Below are 24,174 nucleotides of genomic sequence, written 5' to 3'. Positions count from 1 at the left end.
GTAATTACTATAAAATGGATGTTGAAACCTGCTTCCCACTTTTTTTTTCCTTCTTGTATTGCTAATTTAACTACTCAAATTAAACTAAAATCATTCTACATGTACTAATCACCATAAAAATCTAGTTATTGGGCTTTAGGATTTGTAAATGAATTTTCATTTTTCTTAGTATTAAGCTTTGAAACTTCTTTGTGCAGTGTAATAAGAAAAATATTATTAAAAAAAACATTTTCAAACTTGGTCTACAGGTGTTAAAATCTAACCCAACCAAACAATACGAAACTGAAACAAAAAATATCCGATTGAGATTTCGACTCGTATGAGTACAATAATTTAGCATGTCTCAAGTTTTAAATTAGACTCGACCCAAACACCCAAATAGACACCCTTAACTTGGCCCTCTATATCTAAAGTAATTTGGCTTTTGAAAAATAAAAAACTTGGCCTCCCTAATATAATTATTCAGGTTTTGCCACTGGATGGTCGTTCTTCTTTCCTTTCCAGCCACTGTTGTTACTATTATTGTTAGTAGTAGCTTTCGATTTTATAAAGTTATCTTCAATTTCAATGCCTATGTTATAGACAACTTTGAAATCTAAGTATTCAAATTGCATTAATATTTTAGATATTTTGGTATTTCTCTAGGAGATTCTTAATGATCATTCTCACATACTCTTTTTCACTTGGAACTTCAATCACTTTGGCAGAAGTTTTCTTCCACCTATTATAGAATGCGGTGAAGCCCTCATTTTCTTTTTGCTTAAGAATGTCAAGCTCTCTATGATCAGTTTTTACTTGAATATTACATTTATTTGTATCTATCACTAAAAATATGTGTAAAACGTACTATCCCAAGTACTACCTCTGTTTCATTATTTGCAACTTTAGATGGTGCATGGACTTCTAGGAAAAATTTGATTGTGAGTGCAAAATTGAGAAAGAATATTTTGGATGCATGTGATGAGGAGAGATATGGAGAGAAATGTTAACCTAAAAAGGAAATAAAACATTTGTTGCAAATAATGTGTAGCATTCATTTTTTACAAAAGTTGCAAATAATATGAAACGGAGTTTCTCATAACCTATAGAAAAGAACCATGGTTGACATACTGTTTCCAAGGAAAGGGAGAAAAGCAAGATGAAGATCTTTTTGTCAATCACCTTGATCTCCATGATTGTCTCGAAAGCCTTTAAGTGAAAGTAAGGATTGTCAGTAGCTTTAAACTTGGGAATGTCATTGACAAAGAACTTCTACGGAAGAAGGTCTTTGTCCATTGAGAGTCCCTTAGAGCTTATGCCAAGGTATTTATAGTCTTCAAGGACTTGACTTAGCCTTTCTTCGATGCGCTTAATTGTCTCAGGTGGAATGTGGTTATTACCATGGTCTTTGGTCTTCTCCATTCGAGTGCTAAGTTCTTTAACTAGGTCAACCAGATCATCTATGGTTTTTAGATTCTATCATCTTCTTGCTTAGTTGCCATTGGTTTCTTCTTTCTTTGAACTGTGTTATGGAAAAGGAGTACTTGTATGAAGGTGTTATCTCGAATCAAACGCCCTTCTTTCCTCGACCAAACGCTGTAAAAATTAAACCATTGACTCTTTTAATGACTTGACTCTAATCGACTCGTACTTTATGGGTTTGAAAAAAAAAATGGTGCATATTTTAAGGGAATCAGTAAGGGATACAAGGTTTTCAAGCAACATAGTTCGTGTTGAGAGGATACTATCCAACTTACCCCCTAAAAATATGACGGAAAACAACGATGCAAGACATTAAGCATGGTCACAGTGTGACAGAAAAAATGTACAAAGTGTGTGCAAAAACTCGTGAGTGAAGGTGATATTTACAAGACTCGTGTGATGATCATGGGACTAGATATGTGGTTGGAATTGAACAAGACCAGTTAAAGACCACATATGTACATTAAACTGGTAAATCATGATAGTAAGACTCGAAAAGAAGCAGCTAAAACATCGCATGGCGATAGAACTATCGCGCGGCGTTGGCATCAACGCGGGGCCACAAGGCTATCGCGGCGCGTTAGACACCGCTGTTGTCTTCATAGACTGAAGTGATGCGCTAATAACTGGAATGTTATTGCAATCTGTTTTTGAAATTTGCGATTGTACATATTGTTTTTACTAAATGTTCAAAATTATAGGCATGGTACATTGCGATTGTTCAGATATTTTTACTTAATGTTCAAAATTTTTGATGTTCGGATTTTTTTTAACTAAATGTTCAAAATTTGCAATTGTTCAGATTTTTATACTAAATATTCAAAAGTATAGGCGTGGTATTCAGCAAATTGAACATACAAATTAATGAGAACAATCAAATTAAGCAATCAAATTAATGAGAACAATAAAAACAATCAGGTAATTGATCATAATAGATTACAAATTAAAATCGATCAAATTAACTTCAACAAATTCTGTTGATATTAGAATAATGATTTCATCCACAAATTCGTCTCAAAAAAAAAAAAAAATACATACAATTTTATGAGAACAATAAAAACAATTAGGTAATCGATCATAACCGATTACGAATTGAAATCGATCATAATCGATTACAAATTGAAATTCGACCAAATTAGCTTCAATAGATATTAAAACAATGATTTCATCCACAAATTCTTCTCAAACTAAAAAAAATTAATATTGATCATAATGAATTCATAATAACTAAATTAGATTGATATGTTCGGGAATTTGAACTAGTTCTTTCACGTTAAATAAAGAAAATTAATGGAAAAATGATTGGGAAAAAAAATCAAAGAACAAAGGAAAGAGAAAATAAGAATTTGAAAAAAAAGTGAATTAAAATCAAGAAAGAAATAAAGAGAGATTAGATTTTTAAAAAAAAATTAAAGAGAGAGAGAGAGAGAGAGATTTTCTCTAAAAAGAGGAAACAACAAATTAACCAACAAAAAAAAACAACAACAACAACAAAAAAGAAAGAGAAGTAAAGATGGCGAGAAGAAGAAGAAGAGAATGGACCTACGTTTCATTCATATAAAACTGTGTTTTAGTAGGGTCCAACTATTTTAGATGGACTAGGATCCATAAAAGAATTTGCGTATTTTGGCCATAACTTATTCGTTTTAAGTCGGATTTGGGTTTATAATATATTGTTGGAAAGATATTTTCAATCCCCATCCAACTAAGAAATAATTGGATTGAGACTATGGACCAAAATAATATGTTTTCGATGCTTTTATGAGTTAATCACGAAATGAATGATTTTCAAGGGCACGAAATGAATGATTTTGGGTTTAAAGGCACGAAATGAATGATTTGGGCTTTAACATTTTTGGAAAATTAGAAATATGGTCAAGGCTTAAGAGAAATTTACAAGACTCTTCAACTCTTTACCGAACTCATTAATCAAAGACGTAAAAAGTACTCATCACTGGGTTTGGATTTTGAGGAAACACAATCAGGTGTGTACAAGTAGGTATATATCTAGGTAATTATCTTTCCTATAATCCTTAGCGTCAAGAGTCGGGTTGATATGAAATTGGTAATTTTCAACATAACATATGTAGTTAAGTATGTGCTCATGTAGTTTATCATACTCTTGGTGATTGTATGTCCAAGACTCTAAGGAGAAAGTCCACCCCCTGGTTTGCTTTTGATTAGTGGTCGTCTAAGCAACGACCTACTGACAGGATAAAGTCGTATCCCCAAATCAAAAGTAAATACCTAAGTCCTCTAAGTAAAGTAGATAGGGAAGTAGGGTCGATCTTCATAGGGAAACAAGTCTTTCTATTCCTAATTAACTAAAATAATCTAGATTATGAAGTAACCAATATTTATATTTGAATAAGAAACTAAACTACGAAGATTGAGAATAGGGAGAAACAATATATAAAAGGATCTAGGGCATAGGTTCACCAATAAATAATACTCCAGGGTAAAACATAGTAATCAATCATTGACATTGCATAAATAACACGATTAACAGGCTCTCGCAATTTATTAATCAACATAGATCTATCAGGCTCTCGCAATTTACTAGATCTAAGTTCTTATTGAAAATAGCCTTTAATATCAAATTAACATCTGCTCGATTCATCAATTTAATATTGCTATACTTTTACAAGCCGCAATTGTAAAACGTTAAAACAATTCAATAAGAAATTATCATGTAATACCAATAATCAATAATAGTCAATCATCAATGCATCAATTAACCAGATTGTAAAGGGCTTTCGCTACATATAACAATCACAGAATTAATCTACCGGTATTAAATCTCATCTCTCGAATCTCGACTTAACCATTTATAAATTAATCTGCCTATTGAAACTAGACCTAAACATTAATTCTCATCTGTCGAATCTCGAATCAATATTGTTAAACTCATGCATAAAAGATCTGCACAAATCTAGTCACAGAGCATTAAATCAATCAATAGGAAATTAATCTAGCATTGATAATTAACAACAACAAATTACCCCTTCATATTATTTATGGATCCCCATAAACCCTAGAAATAAAACTACTCACACATATTAAAAACTAAACTAATCAAAGTAATAAAATAAATCATGATGAAAGGAATAAAATAAACAACTAAGATTAAGGGAAGAGAAATCGTTACCAAAATAAATCTGGAATTAAGAGTAGAATTAAGAACAAAGGTTTTTAGAGAAAGAAATCTAAGAGAACAATTAAGAGAGTAAAGAAAGAGTAAAAAGAGAGAAGAAGAGATACTAAAATCATATTACGGAGGAGTATTTATAATCCGTACAAAATCCTAAACTAAAACAAATTAAAACGACGCTAATCGTCTCCTAAGAAATACACGCGTCCGATCGGGCGAGGCACCGCCCGATCGGGCGCGCCTTTTTGCTCATAATAATAATCTCGCGCCCGGCCGGGCGCGTCACCGGGCGCCAGCCTAAGCTTCTCCCGCCCGGCCGGGCGCGCCTCCGGGCGCTAGCCTTTTTGGCCGGGCGGCTCATTTGGGCCACTATTTGGACTTCGATTGGGCTCCAATTCTTCGGGCCAATCTGGGTTTCCTCTTTGGGGCTTGAATACTCGGTCCAAATGCCCCGACATCACCTATACCGAGCCCTTAATCACCGGTTCGATGACTCTAACCGGCCCTGGGCTATAGAATCTGGTCGTGCTTCTCCAATGCTCGTGATTGCTCCAAAATATCTCGGGAAAATACTCCAAAAGCATAAATCCCTGCAAAAGTCAACCAAATCTACGAAAACACTAGAAAACACCAATTAGTAATAAAAGTGGCTCTAAAGAGCCAAAAACACTACCAATTATGACCAAGGGACGGGGATAAAATACTATATAAAATAGACACATCACCTACATACTTATAGCGACCTCAAAAACACATAGGCCTCTTAATTCTTGTAAAAGAGTTATCCTACTTATCCCATGCATTGCACTCATTTGTCTTAGGCTAGGTTAGAGTACTTGTCTCGGTGTAGGTTAGATAGATTAGGCTCACAACACTTCTATAATAATTTATAATATATATCTAGTACTTGATATATAAAAACACAACCTTGAAAAACACATGTGTCCTGTTCTATTACATTTCTCTTTCTTTTTTTCCCCTCATTTTGAGAAGTTGTACAAGGCCCATAATAAGCATTAGTCATTGTAGCCTCGCAATTGCATAAGGTGGACCCCCCCGCCAAGGATAGGTTAAAACTAATGTAGATGCACATGTTTTTAAGTGGTTTATATGTAGGGGTGAGTTTTGGTGCAGCCATCAGGGATGAATATGGAGCTCTTTTTGCTGGTGGCAGTGAAGAGAACAACATTCAATTGACATCCTAATTTGCACAAACAATTGTTCGTTTAGTTTTAGAGTAGAGTTGGCAAGGAGAATGGGCTATTCGAGAGTGGTGCTTATATGTCATGCTGTGAATGTTTTCTTTGTAATACAAGATAAACAAGAAGGGGCTGCTCCTATTTTCTTATTTTACAAAGACATTGCTAAAATCAATTAGTGGTTCATACACCTAGGTGTACCATGCGCAAGGTACACCTGGATTAAAGTGGAATGAACATCGTATATATTTATAAAGAACATCATGAATTTATAAAAGAACATATCACTGAAATATAAAGAACAAAGTAATTTCTGATAAATGGTATTTAAAAAAGGTAAAAGATAATTACTAATTGAGTTTTACCAAAAATTTATTGTCAAATCATTTCAAAATATTTAGATATCAAGAACTTCTCTATCCAAAATTATTTTCACCCAAATATAATTCAAAATTTCATTTTTAAATTTCAAAAATTCAAAATTCAAAATTTAAGAACATATTATTCAAGTATAAAGAACATACTTAATTTACATACCTTGAAGAGCATTATTTGTAATATAAAGAACATATAGTTAGGACTCAAAAAACATATTTATTAGACTACAAAACATATTTGATTCCATTTAAAAAAATGATAAAAGAACATTCATCAGAATATGAAGAACATCATCTTCAACCTTTGAAAATATTACCAAAACAGAAAAATAGATAAAAATAAAAAATTAAAAAAATACTTCTCTTGAACAACGAATTCGTCAATTACACCTTTCAAGTAAAAGATTCATGGGAATGATAAAATCAACTCCGTAATAACATTAAATCACTTCGAAATCCAAAATTTATCGTGGGTTCTCTCTCTATAGAAACTCCATTTCTCTCTCTTAACAAAAAAAAATGAAATTCTATATACCAAAAGTAATGTAAATAATAAATCAATTTCATTAATCAATGAATATAAATAACAAATTAATACCTTAAATCAAGGAGAGAATATTTTTTTTTTCCACTTGTGTACTTTGTATTTGCACACGATGTTCTTTCCGCGTTTATATAACTCTTATATTCTAAGTGGGTGTACCATGAGCATGGTACACCCGAGTGTATGATGAAAATTTCAGCTAAAATCAATATATTCAAATATTTTAGGTGTGTTCATGTATGACTAGCGGGAAATACATTTGCCCACTTAGCTGCTAGATGGAAAACATATATCAACTCTAAACATATTTGTATGAGTTTTTTTTTTTTTTTTTTTTTTTTTTTTTTTTTTTTGTTGGGAGGAAAAGGTAGCACGAGCATTTTATTAAATCAAATCAGTTTCCGAGGAAAAGGACCAGTACAAACATATTCGTCACTACTACTAGTATCCCTTTGTATGAGTTTATTCTCCAAACTTGTAGATTTTGATTTAATGGAATAAAATCCCTTTGTTCTTTCCCCAAAAAAAAAGGGAAATTCTACATGGTGGCCTCCAAGTTTTTATTTTTCTACGTGGAAGACACACTTTTTTCCAACTCTCTCAAGTGACACTATGGTTTTGCAAAATTATATATAGTGTCCTTTTTTTGGGTTTATGGCTAACTTTTATAATTAAAATGGTTAACCTTATGTTTTTTGGTTTAAAAATTAATTAAATTATATTTTAAAATTAAAAAAAAAATAAAAAAAAAGAATTTTTTTTTAAAAAAAACACCCCAAACCCACGACCACCCTCCCACCACCACGTCCACCCTCCCACCACCCCAACCCCCATACACCACCGGCGCCCATAATCCCTTTTTACCGCGCCGGCGCCGGCGGCCCCGTCCCCCATCTCCACTGGCGCCCAGACTCCCCCTCCCCCAGCGCAATTAAATCACCCCCAACCCCCTCCCGTGTTTCCACTAAACCACCACCAACCCAGATCCCAAGAAACGGAGTAGTTGAAGGTAAGGGGGGTCGGAATTGGGAGGAAGAAGGGTAAGGGCGCCGGGATTGAGACGGAGAAGGAGTTTCGAGGGTGGAGGGATGGTTTTTCTGGGTTTTCGTGGGGGATGGAAAGGGGTTGGTGGTCCGATTCGTGGGGTAAGGAGGGGTAGGGGACGCCGCGCTGGGGGAGGGGGTCTGGGCGCCAGTGGAGATGGGGGACGGGGCCGCCGGCGCCGGCGCGGTAAAAAGGGATTATGGGCGCCGGTGGTGTATGGGGGTTGGGGTGGTGGGAGGGTGGACGTGGTGGTGGGAGGGTGGTCGTGGGTTTGGGGTGTTTTTTTTTTTTTTTTTTAATTTTTTTTAATTTTAAAATATAATTTAATTAATTTTTAAACCAAAAAACCTAAGGTTAACTATTTTAATTATAAAAGTTAGTCTAAACCCAAAAAAAGGACACTATATATAATTTTGCAAAACCTTAGTGTCACTTGAGAGAGTTGGAAAAAAGTGTGTCTTCCACGTAGTAAAATAAAAACTTGGAGGCCACCATGTAGAATTTCCCAAAAAAAAAAAAAAAAAAAAATACAATGAATGTATTACATTAAATATTTATTGTACGTAGTGTATATAATCCCTATACCTTATAATTAGTACAAGATTAATCTTATGAATAGTGTGCTAGCAATTACATCCTTTCAAATTTGTATTTATGTATATGTCTCATTAATTATATGTACATTTTTTTATTTATTTATTTTTTATTTATTTATTTGACAGGAATGTACAAGTTTTTTCAAAGCAATAGTGTTTGGGCAATTATACCTCTAAAATAATTATTTACTTATTCACCTTCATTCATGTTAGTTTCATTTTTTTCACTCTTAAGAATAGTGTGTAGGCATTTTTTTTTTTGGTGTTTAGAGAGCCACAAGGGCGGGTGATGAGAATCGATCTCAAGATCTCTTGGAATCGGGAGGGGAGCTTTAACCACTTGAGCTATCCCTCACTCTCATAGTGCGTAGACATTTATACCCCATACATATATTTGTTTACATAATTTTTTTCATTATTGCTAACAACAACTAAATTTGTGATGTAAGGTCAAATCGAAAGAGTTTTGGATGTGGTTAGTTATTTGTTCGCATAGCTAATGTTTTTTTTTTTTTTTTTTTTTTTTTTTTTTTTTTTTTTTTTTTTTAAGGTAAGAAAAAGAAAAGAATTAGGACCCCCTCCTCACGAGGGGTGATCCTAAAGCATCTGAGGTGAGAATAGGGTATAAAGCTGAAGAGGTACAGAATGGAATATCCAATTTGTCGGTGACAATATGCCCAACATTTGCTATCCAATCTGCTGCTCTATTTGCTTCTCTGTAGACATGCCGGAGTTCCCAATGGGGGAATCTGTGAAGTAAGGTTCGCATAGCTAATGTTAACTGCCCTAATTTATTTAAAAGTTATCAGTGTACAAATCAATGATGTTATTAAAAATCATAGGGACAACGTGTTAACGTTATGTGTCACCCTTTATTCAAAATGATTTGGTGCCTACACAATGTATCATTAATGTGTCATCACCCTTGTCTCACTGTATTGAATTGTAGTAATGTTTTATTAGCATGTCTTTAATTCCCTATAATAATATTTAATTTACATAAGTATAACCTCCCTGATTATACTGCCAATTTTTTTGAGGCAATGATAAATCATACGGACTATATACATTTTTTTTGAAAGAAATACGGACTATATACATTAATGAAAGATAATATAGATATTATATTATACATTCGCTTATCAATAATGTTTGACATTAACCCTTCTTAATTAATTTTGAACAAAATATAAATTTGTAATGTATCGAGGTATCGCCAGTGCCAATAATTCTATCCTTAAAAATCATAAACTTCATAGTAGCACTAATTGTAAAACCGATAACATAAAATACGACGTACAACAACTGTACAAGTACTTATGAGAATGACCAATGACCCAATGGCGTAATCCAAAAGAAAGATATAATATAAATGAGTCAAAATTTTGGCAACAATTGAGGGACGCACGCCGATGACTTGAAACTTCCCTTGAAACTTGAAATTAGTGAGGGATAATAGTCAACAACAAGATGCACAAATTATTACTTAATCATAATTTCATAATTAAATAATTAGAATGAAATTCCAAACATAATTTTTACATAGATTCCACCAAATGCAGTGAAAAAAATCGCGGGAAATAGGCTACAAATTCCCTTACGGTAAAAAAAACGCCGGCGGCAAGACGTGGGTGTAGGACCCACCTTACTACAATAATGGATTTTTAATATATTTTTTTTGATAAAATGTTGCCATTTGGAATTTTGGACCGCCAAATTTAATATTTAAAAAATATAAGTAGTTGGCATAAAGGGAAATATAAAATTAAGTTAAATTTAAAAAATGAAAAATGAAAAATAAAAAAAATGGGAAAATAAGGGAAAATCATGGTAGCGACCTGAGATTGTTAGAGGATGAGAGAGAAAATCAAGGGAGTTAGAGAGAGAAATAAGAACAAAATTGAGGAAAAAATTTAGCCCTTTTGAAGGCTCATTTTCTTTCTTTTGAGTCTTCATCAAAGGGCAGTATTACCAAATTCTTTAATTTTTTTAATTTTTTAATTTTTACAATATCAAAATAAAATTATTCTTCGTAAATTTTCCAAAATTTCATTAATTTATGATAACCCCAGAAAAATTGAGACATGCCCATTGAAGGAAGCAGCTAAAAGTTTCAATCTTGGTTATCCTTGTGGCCCCCTGAATTCAGGTAAACCCTAAAAATTCTGTCTTTTTTTTTTTTTAATTGCCTTTTAAAGGATTGCTTGTTCATGGGTTTATTCTATGATTCCTTGCTTTCATGTTGAAATGTGGTTTTGATGCTATTTTGTGGTACCCATTTGATAAATTTGAAAAGAGTTTATTTTTTAATCTGTTTTTCTTGCACATTTTTCCCTACCTTGTTTGCAGAATGTGCCCAAATGTGGTTAATTTCCTAACTTGATCCTAAAATGTGGTTTATTAGCTATTTTGTAATACCCTTTTGTTCAATTTGATAAGGGTTTAATTTTGTTTTTGATGTTTGTTATGCATAATTTTACTCTGATCATGCATATATTGGTGGTTGTCTTAGGGGTGAAATCGGTCGAGTTGCTGGTCGTATTGTTCACCGAGTAATAGTTCTTTGTCTAACCTAGACTGCAAAAATGAGAGGCACAAACATATTTGTTAAGTTCAAGAAGAGGCCAGTGTTCCGGGTTTATATTGCAGCTCTTTAGCCTGTTCATACTTTGTAATTGCAACTCATTGTAGCATTTGTACAAGTCGTGGCAGCCGGTTGTAGATTTTGTATAATCCTTTAGTTAGTTTTTGTTTTCTGACCAGTTCTCGGTCATTGAAGTGAAATCTGGCGATTTTGTACAATAGCATTTTGGATAGGTGCTGGCTGTTGGGGGATGTTATTTGTAGCCCCACCGCTCCAACGTTGTGTTGAACAAGCGATGGGCGGAAGATGGAGGACTTTTAAGCTTCATTATACCTGTTTTGTGGTTTTGATTCTCAGTTTGGGGTTTCGTGGCTCGTCATCCCTCAATCTTGAAGGTAAGCATAAGATACTTTATGAATTCTGCTACGTATTTTGCAAAGTTCCAAATCTGGCTTTAGGTTTAAAATTGATGATTTTGTTGTAGGATCAACTTTGTTAAAATTCCGTTCTAGAATAGACTCAGATCCCTATAATTCCCTTGCAAGTTGGAATTCTAAAGATGATTACCCGTGTAAATGGAAGGGTGTCGGCTGTGTCGACGGTAAAGTGCATATGCTGTAAGTTCCAGTTGTATTTACTATTATTGTTTTGGCTTATATCGATGCTATATGTCTGATTTATTGCCTTAGAGTTTGAAGTGATGTACTACGTATTCAACTTTCACATTATTAGTAGTAGAAGGGAGGAAAATATTTTTATTATTGAATGAATTATTTTCCCTTGCAGTGACCTGAGTGGACTTTCTCTGGAAGGAACTCTGACGCCTGAGCTTGGGTACCTTGACAATTTAAGATCTTTGTGAGTAGTTTAATCCTTGTATTAAGGTTCAAATGATCAAAAACTTCAGAATGATTTTCAGTTGTCACCATTTTTTAAGTGCTGGTTTATTTATATTCTATTGGAAGATTTGTAATTTTGTTTACCTTGTTGAATAGAATACTCCGAGGAAACCACCTCTCAGGTGCCATTCCAGCGGAGTTTGGATGTCTTACGAAGCTTGAAGTATTGGATTTGAGTGAGAATTATTTGACTGGAGTGGTTCCAGCAGAGATTGCCAACATGGTGTCACTGAAACGATTGTAAGTGCCTTAATGAAATGTTCTAGAGATAAGTTTTTGGCTTGAAGTGTAAATAACCGTACTCTTTTTTATTGCTACAGATTTCTTAGTGACAATAACTTTGAAGGAACCATCCCTCCTGAGCTCAAGGAGCATAGCTTGTCTGTGCTGCAATTTGATGAACACCTTGCATCTGTTATCAACAGAAAATTTGGCTTCCGGTAAGAATTACATACAGATCAAGATTCACTGTGGTGAATTATTAATACTTTGCACATCTCTAAAGTAGTCATCAATTGACTTGTTTCGTATTTTGATAAACTGGGTAATTTAGAAATAGGGTTTCTTACTTTGTTTACATGGTTTCCATTGTACAATCTCTTATTTGCTGGCATGCGCTTAATTTGTTGCCTAATCTCCAATGTGCGCACTAGCTGATTCTAACTAAAAATGTACTATGTATAATTTCTGCATCAGTGTACTGCCTCCTTTCCTTTCTGTACCTTTTGGCACTTTTATTTACTTTGAGGCCCCCATTTGTTTTGATGTAAAAATTTTCAGTTCCTTTCAACACACACCCGTCCCATTTTCATTCTAGATATTTGCCGTTTTACCATTTGGTTCCTTGCCTTTGTGAGCAATTTTCTTTATTCTCAGTCTTGCAATTTCATGCTATCATAAGGATTACATTCTGACTGAACACTATATTTATCGAACTGACCTTATATTTTTTCCCTGATTTCAAGGCCAAAAGTTGCGATGGAGTCTCGGCTTGGTCATGGAAGTAACCAAATTGGTAATCTGGAAAGTAAGTCAACGTAAGCTCCTCAGTCCTGATCTAATTTATATACATTAAATTGCTGACAAGGTTTTTTCTCTTGTGTTTATCAGCTTCATATGAGCCAAACATGCTTCAAAATGTACAGGTGCTACCTGCTGTTACTCGTCGTAAATTAATTGATCAGTCAAATGTTGAAGCTTTACCGGCTAAAAACAGCCCCGTTTCTCAAGTCACCTCTCAACCAATTCTAAGTAGTAGTGGATCTTTTCCAGCCTTAGTCAAGGAGAAGAGCCAGTCTCGACCACCTTCTTCAGTGCCTTCTGATCCTAACTCACAGCAGGAGAAAACACCTGCTCAAACTGCCCAATCCCATGCCAACACAGAAAAGCCTTCTCAAAAGGTTTGGGTTTTCGTTGCTATTGGTCTTGGAGTGTTATTTTTGCTTGCCATTGCTGCTGCTTTGTATTTCATGTGGAGAAGTCGAGGTGCAAGGCCTATAGGCCCCTTTAAGACTGGCATTAGTGGGCAATTACAAAAGGCATTTGTTACAGGTGAACTTTTCTATTCTTTTCACGGTCGTTTGTACTAAAATACATGACTTTGTTTTTAAAAGGGTTTAATTAGCATCAGCTGCATCACCATCAAATGGAGAATACAGTATGAGGCAGCTGATCGAGTATGGTCTCTAGTATAGGCATAATGTTATTTGCAAACTCATAATCTTACATATCATCATAAAAATGGTGAACTAATGACAGAAAGGAATGAAAATAATCCTACTTTTTCTCAGTGTAATATATATTAAAGTTAATGATTCTTCTTCCCTCAAAAAAAAAGGAAGCTGATAATTCTCTTGACTGCATATGATGTGATAATGATCAAGTACTTGTATGTCCAAGGAACTTATTACAAAGTTTTCCACTTTTCCCCTCTGTCAAGTTTACATTCAGTTATATGGCCCTATAATCTGCTGAACCTCTTGCATCTTTCATCACTTTTTTATTTTGGTTGTATTCTGAAAAGATAATCTGAGGATGGCTATCTTGCTACAGGAGTCCCTAAGTTAAATAGATCGGAACTGGAAACAGCATGTGAGGACTTCAGCAATATAATCGCTACTTTCGACGCTTTCACAATATACAAAGGAACCTTATCAAGTGGAGTTGAAATTGCTGTTGCATCAACTCTTGTCAAATCTTCAACTGATTGGTCAGATGCTGCAGAATTGGCATACCGGAAGAAGGTTTGTTGTCAGAAAATGCTGAAGCTCTAGGCTTATTATCTAATTCCTTGGTTGCGAATTATGTGCGTGATTTGACCAAACTGACAAAACATGCTTATTGAATCTCTTCTTCTTGTAATTAACAAGTACCTCAACTTGATGCAATCTTTTGAACTAGAAATCCACTATTGCACTCTTAAATTAACTGGTACCTACAATTATGATGGGAAAATAATTAATGTAACTGAAGAAATTATGCAGAAGAATTAGACATCATAAAAAGGAATGAAAAACAACAAATGGGATGCAGGGACTATGTTTATCAATAGTGTTCATCGTCTGACACTGTCTTGTTACAGATTGAAACATTGTCACGAGTGAATCACAAGAACTATGTCAATCTTCTCGGTTATTGTGAAGAAAATGAACCTTTCACTCGAATGATGGTGCTTGAATATGCCCCAAGTGGTAGCTTTTTTGAGCATCTCCACGGTAACTTTCCTTCTATGCCAAAATTTGAATGTTGTTCTGTCTCTTTTGTGATACTTTGTAAAAGGTTTAGAATTTGGCCCCTTCTATGCCAAAATTTGAATGTTGTTCTGTCTCTTTTGTGATACTTTGTAAAACTCATTTTTTCTACTCACTCGGTCTTACTTTTTTTTTTGTTTTTGTTTGTGTGTGTGTGTAGTTAAAGAAGTTGAGCATCTTGACTGGAATGCTAGAATGAGGGTAATTATGGGAGCAGCCTATTGTCTCCAATACATGCATCATGACCTAAATCCTCCAGTGGCCCATATGAACTTACGGTCCTCTATAATCTATTTGACTGATGATTATGCAGCCAAGGTACACCTGCCTTAATGAATCAGCTTGCACATATGCCATGCTTTCTGTCTCCCTTTTCTCAATGTTTTTTTTTTTTTTTGTCATTCCTTTTGTTGACCCAGCTTGTGGAGAAGCCATTTGATGTTTTACCTGAAGCTAAGGTGTCAGGTGAAGATGGTTCAAAGCCCTCTGTATCGACTAAAACTGCTGATCTACGGCAAAATGTGTATGAGTTTGGCATATTGTTGCTTGAAACCATCACAGGAAGGCTTCCATACTCGGAAGAGGAGGGTTATTTGGTAGACTGGGTATAGTTCTGATCCAAATCTAATCATTGTCTACTATTTTCTCCAATCACCTTATTTTTAACATTGGTATAACTGACAATTTTAGAATGATGATGCGTCTCATACATATTCACACTATCATGCCTCGGAATAGCTGGGAGTCATTTTTGCATGAGTTTTTTTATATTTATATTTTTATATGGCATGCTTGGTAAGATAATGTTTTTACACTATTTGTACATTCTTGATTTTCCATATCATCCTTGTTATGAAAGGTGAGACTTGTATTTCTGTTGAATACCTCGGATTTTATATTGCTTTGTCTCCATCACCAATCCGTTTTGGTATCCATACAATTTAAATAATGGACTATGGTTAGACTCGCTGTTGCTCACATTATATCTATTGGGTCTTGCAGGCTTTGAAGTACTTGAATGACAGGGAAAATAACAAGGACCTGATCGATCCAATTCTCAAGTCTGTCAAGACTAATGAGCTAGATGTCATATGTGATGTTATTTTGCAGTGCATTAAACCCGAACCCTCACGTAGACCCACGATGAAGGAAGTCACCACGAAATTGAAGCAAACCATTCCTATTACACCTGATGCTGCAGTACCCCGGCTCTCTCCCCTTTGGTGGGCTGAACTAGAAATCCTGTCTGTAGAGGCATCTTAATTTTCTGTCCTTTACTTTTCTCTTTGTATGCTTCCAAGATGTGCCTTGCTTGTTGTATTGTAATCATATGCAAGAGAAACAGACCCACCCCCCAACTGAAGTACAAGAGAATATGCGCGGTTCTACCTTTTAGCTCTGTAATTTCTTGTGATTATTTTTTTATTTTTCATTCATCTCCTCTTACTGGTACATTCTATGCCCTTGTTTGATGGGAGGCATGTATCTTGTCCTCATGGGTCTTGTAACAAAAAGGTCACCTATGGGCTAGGTTGACCGATCCAAGCTTGACACACTCGGCCAGGCACCAACCAAGCTGAGAGAGTTAGCCTTGATTTTGGCCCTTGCACAACTTCGCTTGGATTGATCCACCTAGCGGGAGGGTTGTCGGTTGAACTCACTAGATACATTGTTCAAAGTTTTAAACTGATTTAGTAGGTTTTATTACATACATTCCCAAAAAACTGACAAATTTATGACCTATATGGAGCCTAACCTATACAATGACCCAGCACAATTTAGAGCGGCCTGGGGAGACTATCTGGGCATGTATTCAGATTCCCTTGTTCAACTTGCTTTGAAACCCAGCCCAGCACTTAATATGGCCACCTCATGTAGCAATCGTTAATAGCTGAGGTCGAGCCCCGCTACGTATATATGAAGTCGCTACCATAATAAACATTTACTATAACAAAAATGGACATTTTCTATCTGAACATATTTTACAATAATTTTGTATTTCCCAATAATCAAATATTCATTTTCATACCATATGATGTTCATTCTTATAAAGTCAATGTTCATTTTTATGTCGTATGATGTTCATTCTTATAAAATAAATGTTCATTATCGTTTTTTTAATTAATACATACAAATTTTTGTGTTTGTTCATCAGTTATATAAAATGTTCATTTTTACAGTAAAAGCTTTTCAAGTAACATTAGCATTTTGTAAATTATTAAAAAAAACACAATGTTGATTTATTTAATTGGTATAAAATCATATAGTTCAGCGAATTGCAAGATACCCATTCAAGAGAATTGAACAAATCAAGGTATTTCACTTGAAACTTTAAAAAATGTTGATGAATAAGCAATAACATTATATGTTCATTTTTATTTACATCTGAAATGTTCAGTTATAATATTAGATGTACAATTTTTTTTATTTCAGTTTCACAGTCTCTTTATTTTACTCTTATATTATAAATGTTCATATTTATATATTGCAATGTTCAGAAATAAATGCTCATTTATTTTCTACTAAATATTCATTTTTTTTCCTAGTAAATGTTCATTTGTGTTGTGCGAGTTAAAAAATTGCGCCTCTGTAACTTAAAGTAATTTCTAACTCAACCTAATCCAAATCAAACCCAATAAGGAAATAAATAAGTTGATCATGTCACTTAAACACTGGATATGGACATTGATCATGATATTTTGTTTGAAATGATTTTATTTAAAAGTACTTTTATTTTTCTTATAAAATTGTTTTATTTTAGTATGATTTTGTTCAAAATTGTTGGAACAAACTTATTATTCCCTCTGTCTTTTAATGCTTAGTTTAACTTTTGTAATATTCAAATACACCACTCTGATTAATAAATTTGTAGTTTATATATAAAAATCAAATACATTATATGAATACTTGGTAGAGTCGTCTCAATACATTGTTTTTTAACATTAACTTAGATGATTTATATTTATTAGTAAATTCAAAACATTATTAATCAAAATTTTGTATTGACAAATGTATAGTCAAACTATAATAATACACTTTTAAAAAAAAAAACAGAGAAAATATATTTGAAATAAGTCAAAATCTATAACTAATATTAAAGTAATTACCGAGATTGAGGGATAACTCAAGTGGTTAGAGCTATCCTCCCGGTTCCAGGAGATCCTATGATCGATGCTCATCCTGCCCTTGTGGCTCTCTAACCAGAAAAAAAAAAAAAAAAAAAGTAATTACCGCTAACATCATAACTATTCACGTGGCAACTTCTTATAAAAAATTTCCAAAATTATTGTTGACATCATTCATTCATTTTTTTAAAATTTTATTATACATATGAAGTTAATTAGAATATTATGTCCTTCATTTTAGATTAATAAATTTAAAGAGAGGGATTATGATTTATTATGTTTTGCTTAAAAAATTTATATTACATACTTATTACAAGTGAATTTTTATGATTAAAACCAGTGCATCGCAAGAGACTAAAAGGGTACAAAAACTATGAAGAGAATATAAGATGGATCCAACCGGCCTTTAAGCACTAGCCCACCGGAATCAAGAGTATAGTGAGTCATAGCATGAAGCTAGCCAATGAAAAACATCAACTTTTCTTTAAAACAAAACAAAAAGGGTACAAAAACTATGTAAATGGGTTGACCCTTGAAACCCATTCTAAGCCACGAGTCACCTTGTCAATCCACGTGGTGTACCACCACTCTTTACTCCTGCCACGCCAACACTCTATTTCTGCCACATTTCCTACCTTTTAATCACCCCATTGGTCAATGATTCACTACACCTCCATTTGTAAAAAATTATTGTTAGAGCATTATTTTCCAATTAATTTCAAAAAAATCAATTTCTATTTAATAAAAATATACACTTTACCATATATTTTGCAAGTATTCAGGAGGAAAAAAGTGAACTTATTATATAAAGTAAAAGTAATAACAAAATGCATGAATCCTATAAAAACAGAAATTTTATGAAGTGATGAACATGTTGCTTCCAAATGTGAAAATACTAGTGTTGATGGCCAAGTGGATTGAATGTATCTTCTACAGTGACAAGTGTCACTGTAAATAAAACTTGTAAAAACTTATTGACTTCTAATAATCTCATGAGTCACGAGTCTCGTACTCTTGTCTCCTTGAATTCATGATTTGTTTACCTTAAAGTTATCTCAACCAAAAACTTACTCCGTCCTTTTTTACTTGACTTGTTTTATTTATTGCGTTTGTTAATATAAAACATTAACCGTCAATGACTTTAGTTATTTATAAGTAAAAATTATCTATTACGACATTAATTATTGAGACGACTCTAACAAGATTTCGTATACTCCTTCAATCCTATAATACTTGAAACGATGGGGTGGATATAGTTTAAGAAAACTACAAGTGGGTCTATTTAAAACCTTCGTTTTTTATATAAAATATTATCTTTTGTATTATAACAAATGGTGCTTAGGTGGGGCCGTGGGGTAGTAAGGAGAGAGAAAATGTAAGAAAATACTCCCTTCGTTTCATAATTTTAGTCACATATGGAATTAATCACATAAAATAAGAAAAAAAAATATTTGAAATCTAACATTAAAGTACAACATAATTCATAATTAGTTTACCTTATTTAACTTTTAAATTTTTTTATTAGGAAAGCACAAGTCATAATTGCATAATTTAAGGTAAAGATTCCTTTACTTAGGGCATGTTCTCATTGACTGAACTCAGCTGAACTGAACTGAACTGAATTGAACTAAACTGAATTGAAATGAATATTTTATAAGAGAAGGAAATTAGGAGCTGAACTGAACTGAGCTGAACTGAACTGAATTGAACTGAACTGAATTTCAACGTATGAGAACAAGCCCTTAGAGTCATGTCATCAATCCATGTACAACTTATTAATTCAAAAAAAAAAAAATCAAGTTATAAATGAAATATATTCAATATGCGTATATCTTTTTGAAACACCCAAAATAGTATACGAGACTAACATTATGAAATGGAGGGAGTATTATTTTATTAGTGATTCCATTCCTTATTTAGCAATATGTCAAGTTGTAGACACCTAAAAATGTCTCCCCAAAACCAAACCCGATGATGAACAAAATTTCACCGCCATTATTGATCGGGTTGAGTATTTAACCTTTAGAGTGCTTAAATCCATATTCAATCCCAATAAATTTCATAAACCAACCCAATTCTTAACCTATTTCCCCAAACCATAACTTATTTTCCTCTTTTCGTGCCTTTAAACCCAAAATCATTCATTTCATGTCCTTTTTATAAAAACGTTTATTCTAGTTTATTTTGGTCCTTAATATGGGTCCAATGATTTAATAGTTGGATGAGGCTTGAAAAGAGCTTTCCTACGATATATTATAAGCCCAAATCCGAGTTATAACGAATAAGTTATGACCAAAATATTAAAATGAGCCCTAACCGAACCTAAGCCCACCTTACCTACGACCCAATGATCTTGTGGAGGGTCCAAAAGCTTTAATCTCATTCCTAAACCAATTAGGATTAATTATAAGCTTCTATAAGTTTCTAAAATATCTTAATTATCTTTTTTGAAAAAGATAAGATTAAAGAGTTTGAAATTGAATAAAACTTTTCTTTTTGAAAGCTCTAATTCTATTTGAATTGAAAGACGTTCAAAGATAGATAGATATTATTTTTGTGCCTCATAGCTTTTATCCTAATATTTAATGTTTGGATAGCCCTTGAAATTATATTTCCAATGATATATTATAATATCAATTCTGAGCTTTAATGGAAAAGATATGAATAAAATATCAAACTCTATCCAAAACTGACACCGTCTCACTATTTTGGCTATATCTTTTATTGTACAAAATATTATAATTAGATTCTAATTGGGTTATAAAGTAGACTTCAACAGATTTCCAACGACATATTATTTATCTTATTTTGATTTCTAGATCAAAAGATATGATAAAAACAAAAACTGCAAAAACTGTTGTCTATCGCAAGAGTTTTATCCGATTCGAATTCTTATCTTTTCTTGATTCTTCGACCCTTCTTTTTTCTCTATAAATAGAGGTCATATCTCCCCTTTTTCAATCATCAACAAGCTTGATCACAAAATAATTCTCTTCTCCCTCTTTAGCCTAAACACTAGCCTCCCTATTCTCTCATTCCTTCCTTAAGCACTCCAAGGAGTTCATACAATACCCAAAGTTCTATACTTAAATCAAGGCGTGAAAAGGTAGAATTAACTGAGGGTTTGGACCAAATCAATTCTACTTTTAATTTAATTTAATTTAATTTCCATTTTATTCATATTTTATTGAAGTTACTAATAGTTTTTTCATGATGTAGCAATTCAAGGAAACGCGGAAAGTGAGTAATTAATCACTTAATTACTCTTATTTTTATTCTTGTTGCTAGTATCATGATTAGGCTAATTTATGATTTGATTTGACTAACGATATTATTGTTGAATTGCTTCCAATATTAATGTTTATTCTATTATTATTTATTGATCACTATATTGCATGTTTAAAGGGAATATGTAATTGGAAATCACGCCTAATAAGATAATTTGGACGACCGGTTTAGGTTCCTTTTTAATCTTGTTATTTAATCAAGTGATCACTAATATTTTAGAATTATGTGTTGCATTAATATTCAACCAATTTAGCTTAATAATAGTTTGGAGCTAATTGAATATTTTGTTTGTATGCCTTTGAGATCGCAGGAATCACTTTTCACTATAAGAATCGAGTAGAGGCCAATACGGGCGAATGTGACTCCATGACTCACTTCGTACCATCATCCCCGATCCTCCTTTCGTGGTTCCACCATATGGAGTTAATAATCTCATGGATTATGAATGGGGTGTAACCTTCACGGGTCAATCGTTGTTGCCTTTCGTTGTCCCTTTATCGTGGTTTCCTTAAATGATCCGTGAACGGTTTACAAGTTCCTTAAAAACTTGTTGGCGGCTCCCTACTTTCCTTGTTCCTAATCGTTGTCCCTAATCGTATATGTCAATTCCCACTTCCTATGAGTGTCAAGCATATTCACCACATGCTTTAACGTAGGCGCACTTCGAGCGACGCCTACACAAGTATTATGGAACGGAGGGAGGCAGGGAGTATATATGTTTTCCTTACGTCACCGTATAATTCTTAAAAAAGGGTCAAAGAAGAGGTGGTGAATCGTGTAAAAGCCAAAGTGGATCAAGTAAAAATGTACAAACTAGAGGAAGTATTACAGAAATGACATTGAAACACATCATTGGTTTAAATACTGTATTATGCTTTTTTACGTGAAATCTCATTGGACTTGAAGTGTAAATGGAGTACGTGACCTATCATACTCAACACCATTTAATTATATTCCCATCGCTTAATATTCCATTTCGAAAGTATAAGGTGGGATGAGATTCGAAACTGTGACCTTTGTGTCACGTTGGAAGCTGATACCATGTTAAAATCTAAATATTGATATCGAGAATTTAATTTTCAAGACAAAATAAACAAGAACCTACATGCATATGTTTTTTTTAAAATATTTTTTTGAGTTCTTTTTTAAAATATTAGTTATCTAAATTTATATTTGCCTAGAAATATTAAATATTTTTCCAAAAAAAAAGAATTATATAGAATATTCGGTACTTTTTCTATGTAGCTGGCCACACTATGTGAGCGGGGTTAATTATTCAGGGGTTATTTAATGGCAAAATTACACTCATTGACACCAACTTAAGAGTATGTTGCAAATATTGACACGAACTACTGTCACTTGTAAAATTGACACCAAATTGCTCAAAAAAGAATAAAATTGACATTAAAGGCACTAAAAATTCATTAATACTCTACATATGACATCTATATAATTTTATCGTTCCAACACATTAAGATTTTTTTGAAAGAAGTGATTGTTGAAAAGGAATTTTATACTTGTATAAATGTTAAAAGTTTCATAAAATTATTTGTTGAGTATCATTTACGTCAATTTTGTAGTAAGTTGGTATCAATTTAGCAAGTCGTATAAGTTGGTGTCAATAATTGCAAAACTTCACAAATTTGATGTCAATTATTGTAAATTTTCCTTACGATTTTTAAAAAAAAAAAATTTTACGACTTTTTTTTTACCATATACCCTTGAGTTTTCACTTTATTCACTGTATACCCATCAAAATTTTCAAATTCACCATATATCACCGAGTTTAACAAAAAATGCCTATAATGGCCATATGACTAATAACTAACATTAACTTCGTTAGTTATTAATACTAATTATGTCACATGACAGCATATGATTGGTCCTTGTTAAAATAATCTTAATTTTTTAAAAATAAATTATTTATAAAAAAAAAACTCACCCACCAACACATCGCAGACCAGCCAACCACCATAACTCCAACCCCCAAACACCCCACCCCAACACTTCCCACCTCGAACCTTGTGCCAACACCAGCCCAACCCTGACCTTCTCGTCGACGTCCTTCCCCTTCCCTTGAACCACCCTCCTCTCACCCTAAAACCCCCTTCCTCCCCCGAAAAACCATCCTTCTCGATCCGCCGGCCACCCAAACCCCCTTTCTCGCGCCGATAAACTTTATTTGTCTCCCCTTCTGCCATCTCCACCCTCTTCCCCCCGAATCACCACCTTGAAACCCTAAAACCAAAATCTTCGTTTGGCATTATTGTGATTTTCTTTTTTGGTTTTTATTTTTTAAAAAAAAAAAAATTATATATGTCATATAATGAATCAAAAATTTAGAGGTGTCAAAACCGAACCGACCCGGAAAAAATTATTCGTTTCGAACTGTAACCGATCCGATTTGATTCGAGAAAATCAAGACCCAAACCCGATCTGTAACCGAACTGAACTCGACTCGAATCCGAACTTGACCCGATTTGAACTTAAACCGGCACCGATTTGATCCGAACTGAACACAACTCGAATCCGATTTGACCCGACCCGAGCTCAACCCGATCCGAAATTGACCCAAAAAATAACCGATCTAATCCCATTTGTTTTGACCCGAACTGATATCAACCGACCCAGTTGTAACTCGATTTGATTTTTACCTGATCTGAATTTAACCTGACCATAATTAATTATCGACTTTTTTTTATTCCAGCTTTTTTTTTTTTGAGGGATTTTATTCCAGTTCTTATACTACTATGTTCACTAATTATTAATAAGTTAACTTATTTTACTACAAATAAATAACCAGGAGTAACAAGTTTACTTCATGTACATACCAGTTATATAAAACTACTTTCTAAACTTTACATTCGTCTCATCTGAAAGATGACATTGAAGATTGTACAATTGAAGATTTATAATAACCTTAAAAAGATGACATTCTTATTTGTATACTATATACCACCATATGTAACCATCATTTGTCAATATATCACTATCTCATTATCTATCGTTTCACTTATGTAGGCATGATAAGTCATCAATAATTATTCAATTTCAATTTGCCTCAAAGATAAAATTACACATAACTTGATCAAATGAGAAACTAAAACTTCGTAATTCGTAATTAATAATCAAACGATAAAAATATATGATACGACT

At 33.5% G+C, this 24,174-nt stretch overlaps 1 protein-coding gene across 4 annotated transcripts; it reads left to right on the top strand.

Moving 5' to 3' along the window:
- The first annotated feature begins 10,150 nt into the window (after positions 1-10,150).
- Positions 10,151-16,057, top strand: LOC145635089 (protein MALE DISCOVERER 2-like). Of its 4 annotated transcripts, none has more exons than XM_081686381.1 (13): positions 10,151-10,521; positions 11,190-11,351; positions 11,441-11,573; positions 11,743-11,814; positions 11,952-12,095; positions 12,176-12,295; positions 12,821-12,882; positions 12,966-13,406; positions 13,908-14,098; positions 14,437-14,569; positions 14,766-14,923; positions 15,025-15,210; positions 15,608-16,057. In XM_081686381.1, exons 2-13 carry the CDS (start codon positions 11,207-11,209, stop codon positions 15,866-15,868), a joined length of 2,046 nt encoding a protein of 681 aa, XP_081542507.1. In that variant the 5' UTR covers positions 10,151-10,521; positions 11,190-11,206; the 3' UTR covers positions 15,869-16,057. The 4 variants fall into 4 exon arrangements, with proteins under 4 accessions (XP_081542507.1, XP_081542506.1, XP_081542505.1 ...); XM_081686380.1 differs by having other exon boundaries at positions 11,178-11,351; XM_081686379.1 differs by having other exon boundaries at positions 10,152-10,521; positions 11,136-11,351.
- Positions 16,058-24,174: the final 8,117 nt, after the last annotated feature.

The sequence above is a fragment of the Chenopodium album genome, chromosome 6 (genome assembly GCF_948465745.1).
Source record: "Chenopodium album chromosome 6, dcCheAlbu1.1, whole genome shotgun sequence".
Taxonomy (NCBI): Eukaryota; Viridiplantae; Streptophyta; class Magnoliopsida; order Caryophyllales; family Amaranthaceae; genus Chenopodium; species Chenopodium album.
The sequence above is the reverse complement of the archived record's forward strand: the minus strand, read 5'-3'. Positions and strand labels throughout refer to the sequence as shown.